Source organism: Opisthocomus hoazin, chromosome 9 (genome assembly GCF_030867145.1).
Source record: "Opisthocomus hoazin isolate bOpiHoa1 chromosome 9, bOpiHoa1.hap1, whole genome shotgun sequence".
In the NCBI taxonomy this organism is placed as follows: domain Eukaryota; kingdom Metazoa; phylum Chordata; class Aves; order Opisthocomiformes; family Opisthocomidae; genus Opisthocomus; species Opisthocomus hoazin.
Genome location: NC_134422.1, coordinates 41,752,876 through 41,766,291, shown reverse-complemented (window position 1 = coordinate 41,766,291; position 13,416 = coordinate 41,752,876). Strand labels below are relative to the sequence as shown.

General features: G+C 50.3%; 1 protein-coding gene across 2 annotated transcripts in view; it reads left to right on the top strand.

Annotated features, from left to right (window-relative positions):
- The window catches only part of TMEFF2 (transmembrane protein with EGF like and two follistatin like domains 2), a 140,196-nt gene that overhangs the window by 125,317 nt on the left and 1,463 nt on the right, over window positions 1-13,416 (top strand). The window contains exons 8-10 of one of the 2 annotated variants that reach the window (XM_075430256.1): window positions 6,624-6,747; window positions 7,860-8,018; window positions 13,129-13,215. In XM_075430256.1, coding sequence (XP_075286371.1) covers window positions 6,624-6,747; window positions 7,860-8,018; window positions 13,129-13,215 — 370 coding nt within the window. The remainder of the gene's footprint in view (window positions 1-6,623; window positions 6,748-7,859; window positions 8,019-13,128; window positions 13,216-13,416) is intronic. The other variant, XM_075430257.1, reaches the window with a different exon arrangement.

Sequence of the window (13,416 nt, the reverse complement as noted above, 5' to 3'; positions counted from 1 at the left end):
GCTGATTTGGAGCAACACGTTAGCCCACGTGGCGGGTTTTTTTCTTTCCTTTCTCAGCTTGGCTAACGCTGCCGGGTGCTCCTGTTTGGACGTGTGAGCTGTGCTGTCGTGGGGTGGTATCACACCTCGTATTGCAGCACCTACTCGTGCATGTAGGAGCCTCGGGTGCTAGGGGTCCATACAGCCGCTACTGGAAGGCATCTGTGCCTCGCCGGTGAACACAGGTGGACTACAGCCACAGAAAAAGCAAATGAGGGTTGAAAAAAAAGGGTGGCATTCAGTTTTCAATACATAAATGGTCTTTTTATGTGCGGGAAAATGATTAACAAGTCGCCTGATTTCAAGCAGTCTTTTCAAATAAGGAAGAGACATTTGCAGATGATGTAAATAAAAGTTCTCCTCAATTTCAAAAGTTCACAGATAGCGTTAACATATATAGCATAGCCCACATATAGATGCTGACAAGCCAAAAGTATTTTGTTCTCCATTTGAACATCTGGGGATTATTAGTGTCTTAATTCATTGGTTTCTATTATTAATTATGGCAGCGGGCTGAATAATTATGATACATTGCTGCAAAAGACAGAGCACAGTATTTTTTTTTCGAAGTGCGCTAGGACATCTTGCCGTCATCTCCAGCATAAAAAGCACTAGATTATTTTTAAAAAGGAAAGTGGATGTTATCTTATTCCAGGGAGCTCATTTGCATAGGGACATTTAAAATTAATAAATTACTGTGTTGAGCGAGCCTATTTTGTGCCTGAGAAAAGAAAGCGAATTTAATTCAGTTTGCAAAGTTCCATTTCTTTTTTTTCCTCTTGGCAGAGTAGCCAATATGGGGATGGTATTTTTTCTGGGTTGTTTAGGTAGGAAGACCGGCTTGAAGCTGGTGCTGGGAGCGGCTGCGGGCTGCAGGTGGGCTGGGGCTGCAGCGGGGTGGTGCCAGACGTGGGGGGCTGGTGAGCTCCCCCTTTGCCAGCCCTGCGTTTTCTGACTTCTCTGAATGTCTGGGGCTGTTGGGCAAAGACCCGGGAGAAACCACTTTTCTCTCGTCAGGGCCGCGTCTGAGCGGGGATTTATCAGCACGTTTCTTCGTTACGAGTAAGTAGGAAGCCTGCTTAAGGACTTCATCCTCCCAAGTTGCTGTGGGACCTCGGTTCTCGTTACGTGCTATTAGAGAGGGGGAGGTACCACAAAACCTGCAAAAGCAGTTCTCTGCTTTCAGCAGGAGCCACACCATGACCACCTGATGTTCCTCCTGACGTTGCAGAGGGACCTGCAACCTCCTGCAGATGCTGCGGACGCTGCTGGGCTGAGGAAGCTCCCCGTTCTCCAGAAAAGCAGGAGTTGCTGGCTCTGTAGACTGTCTCTAGGCTCATGTAGACCATCCCTAGGCTCATGTACACCATCCCTAGGCTCATCCGACTCCCACCCCGAGCCAGTCGCTCTCCCGCAAAACTCAGGGCATGCTCTACCTTGGCTCCACAGGTTGATGCATGCTGGACCTTTATTTTGATTTCCAATCAGAATTGCTGCACCAAGGCTCTGTCAGACAGAGCAGAAGAGCTTTGCTGAGCAAGGTCCCGATGCTATGCTCTGCAGCGTGTCTTTGGGAGAGCTGCTGAGGAAGCAAAAGGAGGGGGGGGACACACTTCCCCCAGGGGTTGAGAAGGTTAAGAGCATACATTTGGCCCAAGAATCCCTTTCCTCCTTCATAAATCCTCTGAAAACGTGATGGGTGAGGAGTCACTACCTCAATATCAGTCAAAGCTTTCGGCTGCAAATTTGACTGACCTTAGCAGTATTAAAAGATTAAATTATTATGTAAGTCAATTCTCCTTAACCGCTGTTTCCAAGGAGATAGGTGTCAAAATAGCTTTCGCTGCACATCATTCACCATCCCATCCCTTACTTGATTAAATATATGTGGATATATGTGTTTGCAGGACCTCCCTTGGTCCAACAGGGACTGTACACAAGGTATTAATGCTGTACATTAGCCAATATTTTCTCATATGGGCAAGTATTATTTTCACAAGCTCCAACATTCCGCGCTGTACAACAGTGAAAATGCTAAGATGCAAATTTACAGGCTGTGGCCCTCTGCTTGCCTGAAATCACCCCGAAAGTCTCACTGATTCCAACGTAAAGAACGGCAGAATTATCAGCCCCGCGGAACTGATTATTAAGTACCTGGCAGTCAATTTTTGGACGCAAAAATCCTATTTTTTTCCCTCGATTTTTATCTAATTTCTTCGCAGGAACTTAAGTCTGGAAAGAATTTTCTGGGCACTCCAGGCGGTACTTCATATAATCCTCATCAAGGGCACTAATGGATTTGTTCGTTTGTCAGGGGAGCTGCTCCGCACGCTCAGCTGTGTAACAGAAGCTCCGCACCAGCTCAGACGGGCGCTGGGGACCGCTGAGGGCTGCCCGGAGAAGAGTCTGGCTGCGCTGGTCTCATCGCTTGCAGAGTCGGGTCCTGCAGCCAGGCAGACTGTTTCAGCTTTTAAATTTCAGCCTTCACTGAGATATTTAGCTGAGAATCCTAATCATTCCAGAAATCTTGAAGTAAAAGGCACAGCTAAACCAGAAATCAAAATAAAAAGAATACAAAATGTATTTGAAATAATTCTCCCACTGCTTCTTAGAGGAGGACAGGCACAGCCGTAGATATTAGGGAATTTAGACAAGATAGCTTTAAATCACACAATCACAGAATCACAGAATAGTAGGGGTTGGAAGGGACCTCTGTGGGTCACCCAGTCCAACCCCCCTGCCGAAGCAGGATCACCCAGAGCAGGCTGCACAGGACCTTGTCCAGGCGGGTCTGGAATATCTCCAGAGAAGGAGACTCCACAACCTCCCTGGGCAGCCTGGGCCAGGGCTCCGTCACCCTCAGAGGGAAGAAGTTCTTCCTCATGTTCAGCTGGAGCTTCCTCTGCTTCAGTTTGTGCCCGTTGCCCCTTGTCCTGTCGCTGGGCACCACTGGAAAGAGTCTGGCCCCGTCCTCCTGACCCCCACCCTGCAGATATTTAGAGGCATTTCTAAGGTCCCCTCTCAGCCTTCTCTTCTCCAGGCTGAACAAGCCCAGCTCCCTCAGCCTTTTTTCATAGGACAGATGCTCCAGTAACACTTCAGAAGATAATCCATCAGCAATCACAAGATCACTTGAGTGGGTGCTTAGTCACACGGGGTAACTGTTCCGGATCCAATTTCTTACCCTAGGGAGGACAGCTCATCGTCTCGGCATCTCCCTGCCATCCACAGAAAGGTTGGAGAGCAAGCGCTCAACTGGGAGACTCTGCTGGTGAGCAAGATGGTGAGCTGTTTCGGTCTACACAAAGCAGCATCTGGCCTCAAGGAGTTTAGAAATGATCTGTTTTGACTAGTGCGTCTTCTGCGACAGGCTATCATGTCACCTTCTGGCACCGACAGAAGATGCGAACAATATGAAATGTCGCGTTGGGCTAAAGACGCAAAAAACGTCGCAGAAATGCAAAAGATGTTGGCTTCCTCAAAGTGGCGTTTTCTGTCAGAAAAACGCTTCAAGCAAAAGGCGTCTGAAGGCAGCTGATCTGGAGAGCGAGGGTATATTTCTTTCTAAAACCAAAAGGGGAAGCATTTTGAGGACTGTAGCAGGAGTTACGTTGGTCCAGAGATAGAGACTGACCCAGTCAGTCCAGTTGTTATCTTTAGGCTTTACAGCTTCCTTCTCAAATTCTAGCCATCACAAAAAGGTACAAATCCATCTTTTTGGTGCAGCCAAAACCTTCACGCGTAGCTGCCAATAGCCTAATGGTTGAAGAGGAGCTACGGAGTTTGACTTTACAGGAACCTGACTGACTTTGGATTTGGTCTGTATCATCGCTCTGTGAGTTCTGATCTGTTGTGCTTGGAAAAAAGTCACAGAATCACAGAATGGTTGGGGTTGGAAGGGACCTCTGTGGGTCACCCAGTCCCACCCCCCTGCCGAAGCAGGGTCACCCAGAGCAGGCTGCACAGGACCTTGTCCAAGTGGGTCTGGAATATCTCCAGAGAAGGAGACTCCACAGCCTCCCTGGGCAGCCTGTTCCAGTGCTCCGTCACCCTCAGAGGGAAGAAGTTCTTCTTCATGTTCAGCTGGAACTTCCTCTGCTTCAGTTTGTGCCCGTTGCCCCTTGTCCTGTTGCTGGGCACCACTGGAAAGAGTCTGGCCCTGTCCTCCTGACACCCACCCTGCAGATATTTAGAGGCATTTCTAAGGTCCCCTCTCAGCCTTCTCTTCTCCAGGCTGAACAAGCCCAGCTCCCTTAGCCTCTCCTCGTAGGAGAGATGCTCCAGTCCCCTCCTCATCCTTGTAGCCCTCCGTTGGACTCTCTCCAGTAGCTCCTCATCTTTCTTGAAGTGGGGAGCCCAGCACTGGACACAGCACTGCAGATGGGGCCTCACCAGGGCAGAGTAGAGGGGGAGGAGAACCTCCCTCGCCCTGCTGGCCACACTCCTCCTAATGCACCCCAGGATCCCATTGGCCTTCTTGGCAACCAGGGTAACTTTGTATTTAAGCTTTGCTCTCTGTAGGTGTAAGGTTGGTGTGGTAGAGGGGCTCCCTAGGTGGGCGATGCTGTAATCTGGTTTGTGAGGGTTGTCTCCAGTACTGAATTCAGAAGTAATCTGAGACTATAATAAGGGGGGGAAGTCTTAATTTATTTCATTCAGTTCTACTGTCTTGAACTTTGTGCAGTTCTTACTTGATGCATAATTTAAACATGTTTTTTGGTCATATCTTCTCATTTTGGAAATGATTTATGGTTCTTGTTTGATAGTGATGTAAACCCTGTGATGGCAGAGGGGGGGAACTTCTTTGTGTGAAGCAAATGATGCTTTCATTGTGGTCTGTCTTTCCAACGACCAAAATGGCGTATCAAAGTAAATACGAGTTCTTTCCCCCTTTTCCACCCTTTTGTTCAATCCCTGACTCTTTTAGAGGAGTCATCAGTCAGAACGAGGGACTGCAGACAATTCGTGCTGAGGTTGTGTGGTTTCTTCCAAGGCAGACGACAAGTGTTCCTGTATGAGGTGCTTATCCTGTGAAGTGCTGGCAAAGCTTGGGCCATCTCGGTTTTGATTCAGTGAAGCATTTTCCATCGTAACGTTACACTCCGAGGTGTAATTACAAGTTCTGCGGGATCCTAGGTTTGCTTGAAAGTATGCTAGAGATCTTTTTAAGGAGAGCACTGTTTTTACCTACGTGATTGCAGGAGAAGGAAAAGTCATTCCTCTCTCTACCAGCCCTCCAGCCTGCACACAGCGAGAGCACCTGCGAGTCTGGGAGAGGTCCTGGTCCCCCTTTCAGGTGCTGACGGGTTAGTCTGTCCTGAAAGTAACAATTTCCCTCACTATCTTGAGGCGTGTCTTTCAAAAAAGCAGAGAAACCACACGACATCCCTCCATTTCAGCAGCACTGCTGGCTCCTCGGAGAGAAGAGGGCTTCTCACGCTGGTCTGTGCTGGCGCACGGATGTCACAGAGATGTCCTGGCACCTGGGAAGGAAGGATGGGGGTTACGCCCGCAAGCACACCCACGCACAGAGCAGCCTCCTGTTCTTCAGAAAGGAAGCAAACTCCCACTGGGGGAAGGTTTGAAGGAAAGGGCAGAACATTTTCCACAATTAAAAAAAAATGCGTGTGAGTAAGGAACCTAGATTTCTTGCTGCACCTTTCAGGACAGGCGTACACTTGAATGTGGACCCTTGCAGAGGTCCAGCACACGCAGAAGCCATCGGGCATGGTGCATTTGTACGGAGTCCAGCAAGTCCCGAGCACGTCAGGCTCTACCTGTGTGCACTGGGCAAGTCCGTTGATAGCTGGCGTGGGTCACACACGGTTTTTCTGTTCCAGGAAGATTTCCAGGTGGAAAAAGGGAACGCACATGGAGTCCTGGTGGGATAATGATTCTGTGTATATGTTTCACACGCTGGTAGCAAGTCCGTTGATAGCTGGCGTGGGTCACACACGGTTCTTCTGTTCCAGGAAGATTTCCAGGTGGAAAAAGGGAACGCACATGAAGTCCTGGTGGGATAATCATTCTGTGTATATGTTTCACACGCTGGTAGCCAGTGCCTCACCTGGAGGGTGGTAGGTAGCCAAAAATGTTTAGTGCCAGACCCAGTGGACCTTCTGCTCCCGCCTCTTTTCAGTCGCAGGAATTCCTGGGCAAGGCATCGAAGGAGGTTGTGTCGTGCCTACAGCACGCGTCCTGTCTGTGCCGACCCAGAGACAGCCGTCACCCCCAGCCCAGGCATCGTCACCGCACCGTGGTGCCCGCTTCTGCGCTGCCTCGTCTTCCTCCTAGCCTTGCCTGGGTGCGAGGAGGCAGTCCGTAGAGGATGGCGGAAATGATTCGGCATTTTTCACACGCTGTCCTGTGATCGGTTTTTCAATAGTCAAATTATTTTTTCTGGTGTCTCATTTGCTGTGACTTGCCAGGAATGAGATGTGCAAACCCTTGCTCTTGCTTCCCATAACCGACATCTTTCGCATCTTGTTCTTCCGATTTTCCTTTCTTGTATAAGTTGAGTTCTTTCCATCGTTTCACCTTATCCTGCATTGTCAGGTTAATGTTCCCTTCACCTGTGTTCACAGAGAATGCAAATAAACTGGAAGAAAGCGCAAGAGGGATCTACATCCCTTGTCCAGAGCATTACAATGGCTTCTGCATGCACGGCAAGTGCGAGCACTCCACTAACATGCTGGAACCGTCTTGCAGGTAACCCTTCTCCTACCAAGGTTGAAAGGCTACACACGTGAAAATAGTGACTTACAAAAACACTTAATCTAGATAAACTATGGAAAATAACGGTGGCCATGGCCCTTTATACTCCAGAACCCCTTAGACTGTAATTATTCAACAAAGTCCCCATCTTCTGTGGCAAAAGCATGTTGAGGCTTATCCCTCAGGGCAGATCCTCAAGCCAGCTTCTCCCAGCTCCCACAAGCAGCCAGGGCACGATTTGCTCTTTGCAGCTGCTGCTTTTTAGGTTCTCCACTCAGCTGGAAAATGTCCTCTCCTCAAGCTGCTGGCTGCTGTGGGAACGCAGGAGAGGAAAAGGGTGGAAGCTCAAGGCTTAACCCCACTACCACTTCGGAGAGGGGCCCAAGCCACCTGGCTCCATCTCTGATGGCTGCTGCTGCCATCGACCTGGATTTTCGCATCTTCCCCCCGTGGGTTTTTCAGGGGAAAGAGGGCAAGAGCTACCACGGGAAAACCACTGCCTGAGCCCCAGAATCACGGAGGGGAGATGTCAGGCTGCAGGGTGGGAGCTGGCGAGCAGCGCGGCAGGCGGCATCGGGGTGGATGGTTGCGGCATCAACAGAGGGGTTTTTTATAGCAACCAGACAAAATGTAAATGATGTATCCGCTTGCAGGAACATCTAATCACATTTCATATGGAGCTTGGATGATTGCTTATCACTTCCTTAGGGGTAATCTGCATAAGGAGCCACAACGAGATGGCTTTTCACCCTCCCCCACCTCCCCAAAGAAAGGGAGAAATCTAAAATATGTTGTGGAAGGAGCTAAATGGATTCTCATCACGACGTGCAAGTAGTTCCACCTGATGCTAGGCGAGTCCTCGTTCGCCGGGCACCTCCTGGCACTACTGCAGTGTCATTCAGTCTCGTGGACCTCAGTGACACTGAGGACCTGAAACCTTCCCGCCGAGAGTTCTGAGGAGGCACCGTTGCTCTCTCTGGGGGACCTGTCCCACAAGGAAAAAAAAGGCATAAGCATGCGATGCTTTTTTTTTTTTTCAGTTATAATTTGTTTCGGCGTTCTTCGAAAGCAGCAGGCGTAACTGGAAGAAATATTTTTCATTTCAGATGCGATGCCGGCTACACTGGACAACACTGTGAAAAAAAGGACTACAGCGTTTTATACGTGGTTCCAGGTCCAGTACGATTTCAGTATGTCTTAATAGCAGCTGTGATTGGAACCGTCCAGATCGCCATCATCTGTGTTGTAGTCCTCTGCATTACAAGGTCAGTATCTCTGATGCTTTGCAGTAGGAAAAGAAGATACTTTTGTTTTTCCTGCTCTGTGCGCTGATCAGGCAGATCTCTGCAGTGACACTGCTGATGGCAAATGCTATTTAATTCACCAACAAACAGAAGATATCGCCTGGTCCAGCCAACCCGTACTGCTTTATTATTGTAACCGAATTTTTACTTCCATCTTAATCAAACTTCGGTAGGTGCCTCCAGCAAATGAAGGTTCCTGTTTTGTATGCAGATGCTGGGACAAATATTGTTCATATAAATAAGGGGAATATAAATACAGCAGCTGGATCAACCCTTAATAAAACTAATCATGTCTCCATCTGGTTTCCTCAAGGGCCCATTCCCTTAGTCCTAATCAGGCAAAGCACACAAACTTTTAAGCCCGTTTGCAATCCCGTTGATTAAATGATTTCATTAGGCTCATATACATGTTCAAAGGTACCACACGTGTTTTGAGGTCTGCACTTAGATGGTGGCACGCCACGATTAACTTTTTCTTTAATGAGGAGGAGGGGTTTGTATGAATGGAAGCGGGGTGGTTGAGAACAGGAGGGGCAGACGCAGTCCCTCCCCTCCGACACCGGCCGCTCGGGTTCCCCGCTGGCCTGCGTTGCTCTCTCTGGGAGGGCTTGGGGTGAGTTCTGAACTTCAGGCGTCTTCAGGCTTCTCTCAGAAATCACGAGGTTAAATCCGCTCAGGTAGCAACACTGGTAAATCGTTCTCTCAGAAATAAATCTCTTTTGAAAAGACAAACAAATGAAAGCCAGGTATCATACCTCTGTAGGAAAGAAAATCTCTAATATATCTCAGTCCCCGTCTTGCACTGCCTGGCTGGAAGACAAGTGTAGCATTTGTTTCTAGAAAAGACATTAAAAAAAAAAAAGAATTGTGAGTCCTTCCCTGGCCTAAAGGCATGAAACCAAGCCATCTGATGAGACGTAGCTACGGTTTTGGCCAAGCTGAGTCCCTCAGCTCCACGGCAAATGCCTGATGAGGCAATGGATTACATTGTGGTGACAGTCACAAAAGGGATTCAAACAACCGAAAATGCAGCGTCTAGTAAGAAAAAGAAGATGGCCTAGCAACTGGTAGTGGAACAAGTGCTCTGCATCATTTTATGGAGGGACTCTAGCTTTGTCGCCTCGGCAGAGTACGTTATGCTGAGGAAGGAAGACGGCGCGCTCCGAGTGATCTGGCACTGCAAGGCACATTGCCCGTCACGCTGCCTGCGCACGGAGATGGTGCCTTTGCCCATGCGCTCTGCAGCCAAGAGAATTTATGATCTTTTGACTCTTTTCTGTAATTACTGCAGAGCATCCTCCACCCCAGCGTAATGATTCGAGACACATTTGCAAGTGTCACTCGTAAGTGGCCTCAGGGAAACGCACTTGACAGGAGAGCATTGTGGCAGCGTACGCAGAAGTCATGGAGGTTTTGAAGTCATCTGCTTTGGAGAACCTGACCGTACTGGTTTGAACTCCACACCCTTGAAAGCGCTAAAACCACCCTACCAGGTTCCTGGGAGAAAGAAGGGAAGCTTCGCTCGCTCGGAGGCCGCTGCGGCCAAGTTCTTTGCCGCTCAGTTTTGGCGCAGCTTCACCTAATTAATTTATCAGAGGAGTTTGGTGCAGTGTCCAAGCCCTGCACAAGACTACCATGAGAGATCTTTTAGCTGTTGTTACTGTTGTTGCTCTTAACATTGAATCTGTACAGTGGTGCAAATCTACGGGGTGTCCTCCGTTGCTGGAAGGCTCTGAGCAGTTCCCGGGCACTTTTAGGGCCGTTGTTGCAGAGACACTTTAATCTGGATAACGGAGCGGTGCCGCTGGCATCAGCCCTTGGCCCTTCCCATGCCTTGGGGGCACTTGGTCCTGCCAATGCCCTCGTGTCACCCTTGGCGCTTGTGTAGCCGCACAGCGAACCCGGTCAGGGGACGGGTTCCGCTGAAAACTCAACCGGCCGACCTGATGATTTGGTTTTTAAGCAGCTCGGTTCCTCGCCGAGGTCAGCCGCCCGGCTGCTCGTCGCTAGTGCCAGCAGCGGGACGAAGCGGCCGGGGTGGAGGAGCAGGGGACCAGAGGCCCGGAGGGAAGGAGGTGGAGCAGCGAGGCACAGTCCCTAAGCCCCAGGACTTTTAGCTCAGAGGTAAGGCCAAAGAGAAGCAATGATAAAAGCGAGGGAGGATGGTAGATAATATAGGTATGGCCTAGTGTCATAATGATTCTCAGCAGTTTTCTTTACAGCTTTGCATTTTTAGTGCTTCCCTAATGTTTAGTCACAGCAGTCTTATTTATGTGAAGAAATAACTTGATTAAAAATGAATGCATAATGTGGTTTACCTGCTATGAATCACATTGTGAGTAACTCGAGCTCGCGAGCGAGCTTCAGGGAGGGAGGGCAGGCAGCCCATGCTCCACTACCTAGCTTACATGGATAAAACTGCTGTGTTCCTAAATGAAAGCATCCCCCACACAGAGCACTACAAAGAACTTTTGATTAAAGAGTTAAGGGCCAAGGAGAAGCTGCCGCTCAGTTTTAGCAGATGATTAAGCCTAAAAGGCTGGTTAAATGCCAGCACCCCTCCTAGCAAAGGCTCAACCCACCTGTCCACGCACCAGCGTCGCGTTTCAGCAGTCCTGGCGTCGGTACGTGGCCCTGGGGCCTGCCCAGGCTTCCATCAGTGGGTCACGTGGTGCGTTAGGCAAGCGAAACGTGGGCATTTTTGGTTAAAAGAGGCTTTTCCGTCATCTTAATTGAGGTGTCCCCTATGTTTGAATCGATTTCTCGCGACCGTGGACCAAGTGACCGTAAAGATGCCATCGGTGTCGGTTTTGTGAGAGCGCCTGTGGGATGCTCACCCCCTCGCTTCCAGCCGGAGCAGTCGGTGTCCGCCGTTCTCTGGGATTGCTGACTGTCCTGGTCTTCCCCCAGCCGCCCAGTGCCTCCATGGTCCTCACAAAACCAGTCCAGTTGTGCCCGCTGTGGCTTCCCACGCTGGGACAAAGCAGGGCTGCACCTTCTGGCGTGAACCCTCACCCCCCGGCCAAAGTCTGCCTTTGGTTTCGTGACGCGAACTCTGCCGTGACCTCCGAGCACGCTGGAGACGCAGGCTTATTTTTTCCTGGAGTAAAGATAGCAGCCTCCTTCGCTGCTTCCAGGAAAGGAACGGGGCGAAATATAGCGCAGGGCCGTACAGCTTCTCGCGAGGGGGTGGTCCAAAAGTGAGGCAAGTCGGGACAATCTGACCCATATTTTGCTAGACACGTACAGAGTTGTGGCATTTTGAAGTGCTGCAGAAGTCCTTATGTTCTTGCTCTTGTTTAGCTGGCGTCACAAAACTTACAGCATCGCCCCCGTTCAACGGAGGGGGGGTAAAAAAATAGATGACCTTTGTGATTTTAAGGGGTCAGTAAAAATTCATTTCACTCTCTTTTGCTGTTTTGTTGACACAGAGCTGAAGGGAAGCGTGTTGAGCTCTGATTGCACCGAGAGGGTGGGCTCTCCCGGGTGCAGAACCCACAGGGTTTCACGAGGGGCCACTGAGAGCTTCCCTGTAACAGAAAAACAAGTTAGCCCAATGCAAAGGGATTTTTTTTCTCCTGTGTCAGTGTGGTCTGGAGAATCGTGGGCCACTCCAAGCAGGCGTTGCGGTCTGTCTCGTGTCGCTGCCCACGTGGAGGGCAGGAACAGGCACACCCAGGCTGAAAGCTCGTGTTGGGCTTCAGCTGAAGAAAGGACAAGCACGTGGCTGAATTACGAATAGCTGTGTCCTCCTCCCACGTAAAAAGTTACCTAGGGCAGCCTGGTAAAGGACTGGTTTTATTGCCGGTTGGTTTTCCTGCTGGTACCACGACTGCGAAGAGGGCGAGGGGTTTGGGTGGGTGTTGGCCACCCTGCTGCGGTTCTGCTTGCCCGACAGTTCCTGCCGTCAGCCCCTTGGCCTTCAGCTCCGTAGAGGTTCTGCAGCCTCCCCCCCGGGGCTGAACTTCTCCACGCGATCTGTCCAAGGGGGCTTTTCCCCGGGAGGAACCCAGGAACACGCTATCATCTTCCTGTTAGCGGGAAACACTTCGTAGCAGCCCCATGGCCAGTGCTGCTGCACGTAAAACGTTGGAACGTGCTCTTGCTGAGGAGCACCGGGAGGTCCTGGGGCAGAAGAGATTTGCTTTTGCAGCCGTGCCCAGGGAAACAAGATTTTGTCTTCCCAGCACCATTGCTTTCCGCGCTGAGCCAAGCAGCCGTGTGAGGAGCGGAGCACGGCGCAGGCACCCGTAAGTAAAGTAGCTGCTCGCTAATGACCCAAGCGTGGAGCATTTCCGTGGAGACCCACAGGGACTGCGGACACTTAGCTCCTCGGAAAGGCAGCCCCTGCATCCACTTGGGAAATGCTTCCCAGGCCGGGGACGCCGAGCAGGTGAGCGCGAGACCGGCTGAAATCTTCCGCCTGCGCCTCACGGAAAATAAATCCGTTGTTTAAAGAAGAGCCCAACGCCAACGGAGAGATGCGGTGCAACGGGCGCTGGTGCGGCGCAGCAGGGCCACCGCTGCTCGCCAGGAAGGGGCCGCAACCTTAACATTTCCCTTGCCATATCACAGAATCATAGAACGGTTTGGGTTGGAACGGACCTTGAAGATCACCTGGTTCCAACCCCCCTGCCATGAGCAGGGACATCTTCCTCCAGCCCAGGGTGCTCAGAGCTCCATCCAGCCTGGCCTTGGACGCTGCCAGGGAGGGGGCAGCCACAGCTTCTCTGGGCAGCCTGGGCCAGTGTTTCACCACTGTGAAGAATTTCTTCCTAATATCTGATCTAAATCTGCCCTCTTTTAGTTTACAGCCATTCCCCCTTGTCCTATCACTACACACCCTTGTGAAAAGTGAATATCTGGGAATATCTGTGTCTACAGGATGTTTTGTGGTTCGTTTGTCTGTCTGGAGGGTTTTGGGGTTGGGTTTTCTTTTCGTTTTACTGAAGGGGAAAGGTGCTGTGGGCCGGAGGATGCCTCCCGCGCCCTCCCGTGCCGTGCTGCCCGCGCCGCCCCGCGAGCGGAGGCGTTGCCAAGAGCCGCGTGTTCTCACAGCTCTCTTTTCCAGGAAATGTCCCAGGAGCAACAGAATCCACAGACAGAAGCAAAACACAGGGCACTACAGTTCAGACAACACGACGAGAGCATCGACAAGGTTAATTTAAAGAGCGCATGTTTCCACAATGGCAAAACTAACTGCAGAGAGCTTGGACTACAAAATACAGTATTATAGACAAAAGATTAAGACGAGATCTACACATGTTGCCTTGCATTTGTGGTAATCTACACCAATGAGAACATGTACTACAGCTATATTTGATTATGTATGGATATATTTGAAATAGTATACATTGTC